A 12,277-nucleotide genomic window follows, 5' to 3' on the forward strand; every position below is an offset into this window, starting at 1 on the left:
TTTAGGAAGATTGATTCAAACAATCTCATAAACATAAGTTCTTAAAGTAATGGTCATGAGAGATGATTGTAATTTTTCTGAAAAAAGAATGCATTCAAGTGTAGGCTATCTATGTATTTTTGCACATGAGTGCTACCTAATTCAAAATTTTCATCTGTTGAAATTGAAACGATTGATTCTTTGTATTTGTGAAATGGGTGGGGACATGTTATGAAAGAAAAAAGAAAAAATATATGTATAAATATCTTTCCTCCGGCACATGCTGAGTTAAATGATAGGATTTACGCCATTAATTCATGTGACTCATGAAAACAGAAAGGAGAGAAAGGTATGTGTCACTAGTAGATTTCATATCAAAGTATGACAGATAGTTGCTCCATTGAAATATAGGCAAGTCCAGTAAAAATTAAGTCCTGGAGACCACTACTTTTCGTTTGTGATATCAAAATTTCTTATTAGCCAAACAGTAAAGTATGCAAAGATTTATCAGTTATGATTTTGAGACTCGAATTTTAACCTTGTTTAATAAGAATTATGTTATAATCGTGTTCGTTATAATGAGAGTGCACTTTATCTCTTTAATGGCTTCCTCCAACTTCTCTCCACCAGGGATGCCAGCAAACCGAGCAGCGTACCCAATTCTCCCCGGCCTGGCTCCCAGGCCAACAGCAGCACAACCGCGTCACCCTCAGCGGCCATACCGCCTCGCCAACAGAAGCCTTCCTCCTCTGGTGCTAAGAAGAGGAAACCAAAGAAGAAAGGAGGAAAGTGGTAGTCATCCCTTTTTTCCTCACATCATGTCCTGGTCTTACAGATATATATTCCATCAATATATTCTTATCTTTTAAGTCTACTCTTCACTTACTCTTTCCCATTTCTCAATGTTAGCAGAAAATTGCCATCATAAAGTAATTGTTGGAGATTAATGACAGCCGTACCTCTCCTGAGATTTTATTGTACTTTCTTCAAGTGTCCAAAATTTTAGGCAGATGTTGACTGATAAAGATACATCATTCATGGATAAAGGAAGAGGTCACTTTTTGACTTTCAGGTCTTGGTCTTATTTGTTTTATTTGTTTTGACTTTTCCCAATATATTTTAATTTAGGGACATGGAGAAACTGGAAGAGAAGTTATTGTCAATCATGTTATGTCAAGTGATTAAAACAGTTTGAAACTGACTTTTTCCCTGCAAGGATATCCTGTTTAAAGATATTTTGGTATCCTTCCTATGTGTCAATACAAACTGTTTTACTGCATGTCATCGTGATATGGTACACTAAGCAGTGACTTCTGAGTCTAATGAATTAATAGCGCCACAATAAAATTGCAAATGTTGCATAGGTGTGGAGAGATTTATCCGATTTGTTTGCCTCTTTTTTTTTTTTTTTTTGGCCATTATATTCCAGGGTTTATAAAAGCCAAACTGTCAAATCCATATTACTACAGGGTTCTCTTTCTTTAGCTGGTTTTCATCATTCACTGGTATATCTGTGTGCTGTTTGATTTTATGATAAACTAATGAACCACATAGATATCGCACAAACCAGACTGCATACAAATCGCAGTGTTTGAATAACAAAAATGCTATATTATTAAAAGATGTATCGGTACCATGAAATAACTTGAATAACTTGGTGCTGCGGACAAGGACAAAAGACTGGGAGCATAAAAAGGTTGCTAAAAGTTGGTAGTGTGTATCCACTAAGTAATAACTGTTTTAATTTGCGTTTGAAGGTGAATAAAGATAAGGAAGAAGTGATATCTAGAGGGAGATCATTCCAATATCTGGGTCCAGTAAATATGATAAGAAGTCACCCAAAGGCCCATAGCAGCCAGCATGAAATGGAGAAAACATTGAACCACTGACTAAATTCATACATATGAAAAGCCTCATGAAAGATGCTTTATTTAAACATATGCAAAAGGGGGTGTCTTTATGCTGTGCTTTTGCTTTCATTTTAATACATAGTATGAATGTCATCGGTAAAACTAAACTCTTTATCGTCCATTCAAGCATACTTTCGAAGTCATCTTGGTGGAAAATTGTCTTGCAAATGTTTGCATTTTCAAGTGTTAAAATGCCCAACTGCATAAGATATAGGTATAGTCAAGCCTGTGTACTGCAATCAGTGGACACATAGATTGTGGCTTTTATACACAGGTGACTATAACAGACAAGTTATCTGATCAATTTAATGTGATCAAATAAAATCCATGATATTCACCAAGCACATGTCTCTGCTGTATGTTTTATGAATGCAAAAAGGACACAGTAAAGATGTTACAACCTGTCATATCTCAGAAATGAATAAGTGCATAAGAGTGCAGTGAACTCCCGTTTGTCAGATAAAACGAACATGGTTGTAACGAAATCCTCATTACAACAAAGTAAAAATTCAGGTCCTGAAGTTATCATCTATGTATTATCTCATATACTTAACTGATTGGCTATAATGATATTTCTATATAACAAAAACTCTGCCGGTCCCGTGGACTTTGTTGCAACAGGAGTCACCTACAGTATATCATTTGTGTTAGTTAGTGTAGAGAGTTGGTTCATCCCAAACGGGTGTTAATTGAGACACACAAGCTGTGGCAGGAAAAATAGTAATTAGCACAGTGGCTCAAACAGGTCCAAATCTGCAGTGTGCAGCCACCAAACATGTACATGAGGACTTAATGCCTGTGCAAGAATTGGTAGGTGGCCACTGGAATTGTGAGATGGTAAACATTATATGCAAGGCCTTTTACACATACTCTCTCTCTTTTGGGAGTTTGCACTGGCTGCATATAGCAGGTGGCCATTGTAGACAGGTGGTTGCAATGCACAAGGTCGCCACCAGGTGCTTAACACTAGCTCTTGCAAAGTTTGTGGTGGTGTCTTATAGCAGGTGGCTACTACACAGGGGTGCCTGCTAAGTCAGGTGTAACTGTAGTGCAATTTACATTGCCCCAAAGAGAGTATCATACGTTCAAGTCATTTATGTTTACACTTGCTCCACTCAGTGTGACTTGTTAAACCACGCAATCAGATCATTATGCACTGTTTTGGGAAATAAAAAGGATATTGGTTAAAGTCATAAGTCAATAAAATGACGGCAAATGTTTCCTGGAAATGAAGATATTTTGTTTGTTATGTTAATGCTTTATTTGAGTCCTGATGTTGGAGAAGACCGAATTTTGGTGTGTGCAAGTGTCACTGACGCTCCAGGATCCGGAAATGACCCTCGAGCTAATAGCGGCAGTCCCAGACATGATGACAAACCACAGTACAGTGTATATAGGAGCACTGTCTCTTGTTATTTGCTCAGAACAACCACTATGAGTATTTAAACTTGTGATGTAACGTATATCCTCCCCCCCCCCCCAATAAAAAAAAAAAAATTACAATCAGACTTTCTACAATAATAACTTCAAAAGTGGTGAATCAATAAAAATGCAATTTCAACGTGTGAATCTACATGTATAACTTATTATGTCCATCTTCCAGAAAACCCCATTCAATTTGCTTCAATCGTCACAGAGAAATTGGGATCTTTGTAGAGCATGTCAGGAATCTCTTCCCTCCAAATTTTGTCTACTGTTCTCAAACCTTTCAAAATGGCAAGAACATCCGAGTCCTAAACTTGGAAGAACGGACACATGACATGCTTTGCAACGATCCCTATTTCTCTGTGACCACTCAATCAAATCGAATAGGGTTTTCTGCAAGATGTAGGTAAGAAGTTATACATTGTAGTTTCATGTCCTGAATAGCATTCAGATTGTTTCATCATTTTGAAAGTTATCAATGCAGAAATGATTGCAATTTTTCTGGGGACATACTGTATGCAACAGTCCATGACATGATCCAGGAATGTTTTTGTCATGCCTGGTATTATCATGCATGTACAGTGCATATCAGTTAAAAAGAATACGGTTGTAACGAAATTTCATTGCAAGGAAATGAAGATTCAGATCCCAAGATGATTATATACAGTGTATACAGCGTTTATATCTTTATACATTTTATACATGTATGCATTGTTTGTTCAGCTTTAACAAAATTCTGACATAATGAAAGAAAACTGCCGGGTCTGAGGACTTTGTTATAATGTAGGTCGTCTTTGTTAGAAAAAGAAAAAAAAAATCCCTTGGATAGCAGAAAAAAAAAAAAAAGTTGTTTATGTTGGATACATCAAATATTTGCCGCGTGAGATCTCTTTATACACGTTTTATTGCTTTCTGCTGCATGTAGTAAAAGTCCTGCACTTTGTCTGTGCTGTGTTCTGGACTCGAATCTAGTTGAAACATGGAACTCGCGTACTACCGCCTCGGTTTAATGTGTCAACGGCAACGTGCTGCTATTCTAAAAACAGGACGAGAATACTCGCACCGTAAACTTTATGACCGTGAGCGTGTCATGCAGTATGTGACTATATTATACTACCTGCACATTTAAGAACATGGTGTGTGTGTGTATGGTTGTGTAAGCATGCTGTTTAATCTCAGAAAATTAATCAGCAGCAAACGGTACGTCACTTAGTAGAATAATAACCATGGTTTGTCAACATAGTGCAGCAATGAAATGGTTGATAAAGTCGGCTTAATGTCATTAAAGCCACTTCATTTCTCGAGGCCAGCAGAATTTCAATTCAATTCATTTATTTTCATACTTCTCATTTATGAACATTACAACAGAAACCAGACAAGTTCTTTTACCTTGTGAACAATGTGCAGAAAACAAACAATATACATGGTGATAACACAGTAATTACATGTAATGATAACTGGTCAAAATCGAAATCGAAATGGGGTTGATCAAGGAGAAGTATGACGGGACCTACATGAAAGCTAGCTTGTTTGGCTGTAAGCCCCGAGTAATCAGTGTTTGTGAAAAAGAAACGGAGAACGGATAGAAGATAAGACCAGAATGATGATGTAAGGTTGCCAAATTTTATGTAATAAAAAAGAAGAAGAAAAAGAAGAAGAAGAAAAACAAACAAACTATACATTAATATGAACTTACTGTGACCGAGCCATCATTATTATACAGCCTACTTTGGTATATATACTATGAACTATTGTTGCATTAAAACTTTCACCAGGATATGATCAGTAAGACACAAAAAGTAACATGTACAACTATTAAGCCATTTGGTGCCTGCCGTCAAGCTCTGCATAGAAGGTTAGAGAGGGGTAGAGGGAAAGAGGAAGAGAGGGAAACGAAGTAGAATGTGGAATTGCTAATGATGAATTCAGAGAGCCCGATGGCAAGACCCTAAATGGAATCTGCAACGTGTTGACAAAATGTGAGGTGAGCAGAGCAAAAATTCAACTCCTGAGAAAGTAAATAAAAAAATGTCTATACTTGGAAAAGATTTTTTCTATAAAAAAAAAAAATGAGCTGATTCGAAGAGAAGTGAGTATACATGTTAGCTTCCAATGTGTCAAATTAAACTGGGGTCAGTTTTTGCCCATAAAACACTCTAATGAGAGTCTTCATGAAATTATTTTTTCTTCTCTTTGAAAGTTTCTCTTAGCTACATAATTATGAGTGACTACAGAATTATGAGTGAGGCCATTCTGAGATTTATGTAAAGACTTTTATGTGATGATTTAATGAAATGGACCCCTGGAAATAGAAGAAAAACAGCGGAATGCATGGAACACCTCCAACATGTTAGCCTTACGACAGACTTCCTGAAATGGATTTTACTCTTTTTTTTGGTCTACGTTGAAAGTCTCTCATAGCTACATATGAGCGACGTCGGCCATTCTGAGATTTATGTAAAGACTTTTATGTGATGATTTCATGAAATGGACCACTGGAAATAGAAGAAAAACAGCGGAATGCATGGAACACCTCCAGCATGTTAGCCTATATAGACCTGATCAGTGCTTGCAGTGAATTCGAACCTTGATGAATTACATACTGCCTGCATGTTGATGAAAGAACTTGTCAGTGAAAGCATTTCTCATAAATTAATTCACCATACGTTACGAGTCATTACAGCCACTGTAACTTCAGTGAGAACATACAAACAACAAGGACAAAAGCGAACAGACTATGCTCAACCTCTAATCGTGAGGTACGTGATTCGCAATGCGTATGCTTCGCGTCTATCTTCATGCATGCATACAGCTGTACATACATACATACATACATGCAACTTTACAAACATGCATTCATACATACATACATGAATACATGCATACATACATATAGATAGACAGACAGACTGATAGATAGATAGATAGATAGATAGATAGATAGATAGATAGATAGATAGATAGATAGATAAATAGATAGATAGGTATGTACATGTAGGTAGTAACATTATTATAACTGTGAATGTATGTGTGACATTATTAATTTGAAGCTTATCAAAACAATCTGATATCACAGCCGATGTAATTAACAGGTATATATCTATAGTACATGAGAGAGGAACTACTTTTCCGTTGTTGAAATTCCTCCTGGTATGACATGGCATGAAATCCACACTGCTACAACAGCTGTGTTTGCACACTTTGTCCATGAACTGAAAAGTTAATGTCAATCTTCTCTTTTTTTTCGCAACACAAAAGACTGACGGATTCATTTAGAGGTCGAAGGAGGAAAAAACACAGGACGGTGCCTATCAAACCCGCATGACTTCGGCCACGTTATTGCTGATGTCTTGTGAAGTAGGAAGTAGACCTATATAATTATGTATACTGCATTACAATCATATACTGCATTACAATCATTCGTAGAGAATGTTTGGGTAGCAACGAAATGGCGGTCGTGCGCGTCCGGACATGAAAGAAAAAGCATGATTACGGAAAGGGGATAAATTGCGAGAGAAAAAAAAAACAGCTGCACCTATCATGAATTTATCATGTTTTCAATGTCGTGCCATTGTGGCTGATGGTGCATACATTATGTCGCTAGTTCCGCCTTGCCGTTGCTACCTGGGATAGATATCATTCGTTTTGCTTTGTTTCGTGTTTTTGTTGTTGCGAAGAACAACATCGAATTGCTGGCACGGTGTCCACATACTCTGATTTCGTCACACCTGCTGGTAGTGCAAATCAGCAAAACTCAGAAACAAACAGAGAGGAGGGGGAGGGGATAGAAAATGCCAGAGAGGGAGAGAGAGAGGGGGGGGGGGGGGGGGAGAGGGAGAGGGAGAAAGGAGATAGAGAAAAAAAATCATATATTATTAAGCTTGGACGCTCTGGCGCAGAGATATCGCCAATTCATCACTCCAATTCATTTGTGGTCCAAACTGAAACTGGGAAAAATCAATTAATTGGGATTTTCACTGGATAAGACCAAACAAAGAAAAAACAACAACAACAAAAGCAGTAATAAAAGAACAGGACGAAATCTATCAAAGATTGAAGGGGGGCACAAACCCATCTACGCGTCCTGTAATTCTCCCATTGTTGAGTGGATATTGCAGTGCGAGCATCCATCCACGATTTTAATGTACCCTAATAAAATCGTGCATACCGAAAGTAAGCTATGCTTGGCAAAGACATCCGTGTATTGAGATTACTCATCGTGCCCATGGTGACGATTATATATATTTGATTTGCGTCACTCGCAGATTCATGATACATTATGATTATATCTGTCTATTTCGCCTATCATATACTCATGCGTTTCCGACACGCACTTTTTCACACACATACACACAAAGAGCACACATTTTTCACTATCCTTATTTTATTTCGATATTATCCATTTGCTATACATTCCACTTGAATGTTCAAATTTACAAAATAAACATACGGAATAAATATCCTGTCAAGGAGTAGGGCCTACACTTGAACATTCTGCTTGAATGTTCAGATGAACATGTGCAAATATTCTACTAAACAAAATAAATATGCAAACATACCATATATCCTGTCGAGGAGCACGCGAAACAAATATGAATGAAATCTTTTTACTAAAAACACACATACATTGTATTTCTTTCTTTTTATTTTATGGTATTTTTTATTTCAATTACGTTAGATATCTGCGTCATGTTTACAATGAAACGAATATAAACATAATTTTGCAGCTATATTCGCACTTGTTTGCTAAATCACTTTAACGGCATTATTTACCATTTGCAGATTAAGCAAAAACCCGGCTTTAGTGTTTCAAAATAGTTCTTAAATGCAAGTTAGGGATAGAAACAATCATTGCAAAAATTTTAATCAGTACGTGTATAATCAATTTAAGTATTGTAAAATATACAAAATGTGAACAATAGTTATAATAAAATTGCTTCTAGAATAAACCATCTATCATTATTTTTATTAAGAAAATTAGTGATATATCTTTATTTTTTAGGATTTATTGCGAATTTTTTATATGGTAGGATTTTTTTCTTTATACAACTGACCTAGTCACTATATTATGCATTAAATGTGATTACTCAAACATTCTTGTTTAATCACTGCTCGCGATGGTAAACAGTATACCTTTAGCATACAGAGAAATACCTTATGCAAATTCATTCCATGTATACAAACGTGATACACACACACACACACACACACACACACACACACACACACACACACACGTGACTCACACTCACGTACTTTTCAACCTTTGGAATCTTTGAAAACGCTGGGGGTGGGGGTCTCGGTATATAGTGATGTGTTAGGACTCAGTAAAACAGGAATACCAGGCATCGCCAAATCGTTTACAACATCATATCAGAACTAGATTAACAGCTAGCGGTTCCCGATCTATAGCTTTATAGAAAAAACATAATAACAATTTGATAATATACACGAATTAACGACAATAGATCGCAAGATTGCAAAAATTTGAATCCATTGTTTACCAAAAGGGAGACCGTAAACGTAACGCTTCAAAATCAATATCAGCTGTTTATGATCCTACAAAGCCCAGTTGTGTGGCCTTTATAGCCTAGGCACCTGAACCACTTTTACGTCACTGAATGAATCAACATACCACCACGAATTGTGATGGTAAATAAACACTGTATCTATGCAACAGCAAGGTTGTAAAAAGAGATTCAGTATATAGAGTATCTTAATATCATTAACCCACTAGAGACATAAACCCGCCTGTCTTCTGGTGCCTGTTATGTCGTGCGATTTATTCATGCACGTGTCTGAAACGCATAGGCTGAAATGACTTTTCCACTCCCGTGGCGTCACGGTCTTCAGCTCTCCCCTTTTGTTTTATTTTTCCCTCCTCAATTGTTTTCCCTTTCCCGTTCCCGCATCTCTTCCCGTCGTCCTTGCCATTCTCGTTCTCTTTTCCCTCCCTCCTTCTTTTCACTTTGTTTTTGCCCTTTTCCCTATTCTCTTACACCCCTTTCCTTTCCCGTGCGTAGAAAGTCTGATTCCCGATGTCACTTTTCCTCCCATTCTCTCTCCCCCTCCCCCCCCCCCCCCCCCACTCCTCTTCTCATCCAATAACCTCACCTTTCTTTTTCTCATCCTCCATTCCTCATGCCCTATTTCCTGGCCCCGTAAACATTCCCTCCCTTCTCTCAATTCCTATTTTATTCGTCACCTCTTTCCCTTTCCCCCTTCCCTTCCCTAACAAAAAAGTCCTGTGGTACTCCCTGTGGTACTTGTAGGTACCACACAATGTACCACACACAACAATGTTACCACAGGAACTGTGTGGTACTGTACCATAGGCTTGTAGGGTACTCCCTGTAGTACTTGTCGGTACCACACAATGTGCCACACAAATATGTGTTACCACAGGAACTGTGTGGTACTGTGTCACAGGCTCGTGTGGTACTCCCTGTGGTACTTTTCAGTACCACACATGTACAACACAAACATATGTCAGCACAGGCACTGATGTGTGGTACAGGACAGTACCACAGGACAGTACCACAGGACAGTAACACAGGACATTACCACAGGAACTGTCCTGTGGTAGTTTGGGACAAGACCACAGGACAGTACCACAGGATATTACCACAGGACATTACCACGGGAAAGTACCACAGGACATAACCACAGGACATTACCACAGGACAGTACCACAGGTCCAGTACTACAGGACAGTACCATAAGAACTGTCCTGTGGTATTTTGGGACATTACCACAGGACAGTACCACAGGACCAGTACCACAGGACAGTATCCCATATCATTACCACAGGGCAGTACCACGCAGCATTACCACAGGACAGTATCACATGACCAGTACCACAGGACAGTACCACAGGAACTGACCTGTGGTATTTTAGGACAGTACCACAGGACAGTACAACAGGAATTGTCCTGTGGTATTTTGGGACATTACCACAGGACAGTACCACAGGACAGTACCACAGGACATTACAACAGGGTAATTCCTCCTCCTCTTCCTCCTCTTCTTCTTCTTCTTTTTTTTCTTCTTTCTCCTCCTCGTCGTCATCGTCCTCCTCCTCGTCCTCCTCCTTCCCCCCTCCTCCTCCTCCTCTTCCTCCTCCTCCTCCTCCTCCTCATCATCATCATCATCATCCTTGCATGGATTTCTTTCCGTAAAGTTGGGAGTAATCAGAAATGAGGGAAAACTTGTCGTTCCCTTTTTAATTATCAATGTCGACTTTTGCGTATAGCATCTCTATGTTCATCGTACCTCATTTATTCAAGGTGATATCCAATGATTGGGAAGCAGGAATCTGAAAGATCCTATTTGAAGAATGTCCTGTATTGGAATGCCTGTAATGCACGAGCACACAAATTAATTCATCCCTGCATCGTTATCGCTCGATTTTTTTTTCTGAAGTATCCATGAACATGTTAATTGGTAAAGCATGACTCGATGTCACATTTGTACAGCTCTCTAATTACATAATGAAAGGATGTGGAAAAAGAGAAATGCAAAACAGAACTGTATCCGCTCTGTAAACTATAAGTCTTAGCCATCTTTTTCTCCCTGTATCATTTTTAATGAGATTATCTCTTTCTCGCCTTTTGACAAGATACTCTCCCGTCTATTTTCGTGATTTTGCAGTTTTTCATTGCATTTTGTTCAGTATAGATAAACTTTCAGTTACACATTTATTCACTGTGTTTTAGGTAAAACCTGCAAATATTCCACCTAATCACTTTCCCGAGTTTCAACTTAAGAAAACATGTATGATCATACACAAGCTAAACTCGTCTCTCATATCATAAATACTGCATACTAAAAAGAGTAACGCATTTGTTTTGACGATGCCTGCTATAGTTGTTACTGCATTCCTCGCAATCCTACGTTAATTGTTTTCATATTTACAAAAAAAGAAACAAAATAAGACAGACAGAAAGAAAAAAAAAAACCTGCCAAAGCTAAATAGTGAAGTTCATGTTAATGTGAATCTCATCTTGCATAGCTGAGAACTTAAAATCACCTGTCAGAGTTGGCTGCATGATAATTATGTATTTTGATCGAAAGAAACCTCATTACGGGGACCAAGCATGTAAGATCCCTCGTAGTCGCCACGTTATCACCACGGTGATGCGAGGACCTCAGCTCAAATATGCTGTCTTACACGCTTGTCTCAGTTCCAATTACCCCGACAGCCTCCCTCCGCCTGAATTTGAACAAATTTGATCAAGTCCAATGTCGACGAAGAAGGAAAAAACAACAACAAATAGAATATGCACGCCAGGGCTTAGTCAACATATCTCTCGATCTAGAAAAAAATAGTGCTTATCAGAAGGGGGGGTGGAGGGAGAGACACCCGTCGAACCAATGTCATGTATGCAGCTCCGCAATGATTGTTGCTATGGGAACACCCCGCTTAATGTGGCGCATTGATTTCGTGTCACGATCCGATATTTTGTCGCTTGAACATCTAGAGCGATCATCGTGATCGGTTGATCGTACCTATCTGGTCTTCAGAACCACCACGCCAAGCTGCCACGCAAGAAACTACAAGGGTTTTTCAGTTGGATTAATATTCATCAGGAACGGTCTACGCGGGAGGACTTTAAAACAAAACGGAGAAATGGAGCTCTTTAGAATATTGCTACTGATATTTGCAGTGCTGCCTGTTGTTTTGTCCCAAAGTGAGTATTAGTGAGTCGGTAGATGGAACTGGAATGAATTAGTCCTTCATGAGCTAGCTACCATCGCTGCAGGCAAGGGATGTCCATACGTGGGGCGCCGTCAGGCAGTTTAACTCGTCTTGTTTGTGAAGAGTGATTAATTTCTCACTCCGCTAAATATACGATTTTAACTGCATTTCAAGATTTGTACTTGGTTTACTTTGCTTCTGACCAAACGTGATGTTACACATGACAAGTAGTCAAGTTTGACATTTTGGTTAAGCGAAGATATAT

The 12,277-nt window shown here is 38.5% G+C and overlaps 1 protein-coding gene across 1 annotated transcript in view; it reads left to right on the forward strand.

The window, feature by feature from the left end:
* Positions 1 to 888, forward strand: part of LOC139713697 (signal recognition particle subunit SRP72-like) — a 132,490-nt gene extending 131,602 nt beyond the window's left edge. The window contains exon 17 of the mRNA XM_071625437.1: positions 610 to 888. Coding sequence (XP_071481538.1) covers positions 610 to 775 — 166 coding nt within the window. The 3' untranslated portion in view covers positions 776 to 888. The remainder of the gene's footprint in view (positions 1 to 609) is intronic.
* Positions 889 to 12,277: the final 11,389 nt, after the last annotated feature.

The sequence above is a fragment of the Diadema antillarum genome, unplaced genomic scaffold (genome assembly GCF_040938485.1).
Source record: "Diadema antillarum isolate AM-2024a unplaced genomic scaffold, OU_Dant_1.0 scf00000005, whole genome shotgun sequence".
Lineage (NCBI taxonomy): Eukaryota > Metazoa > Echinodermata > Echinoidea > Diadematoida > Diadematidae > Diadema > Diadema antillarum.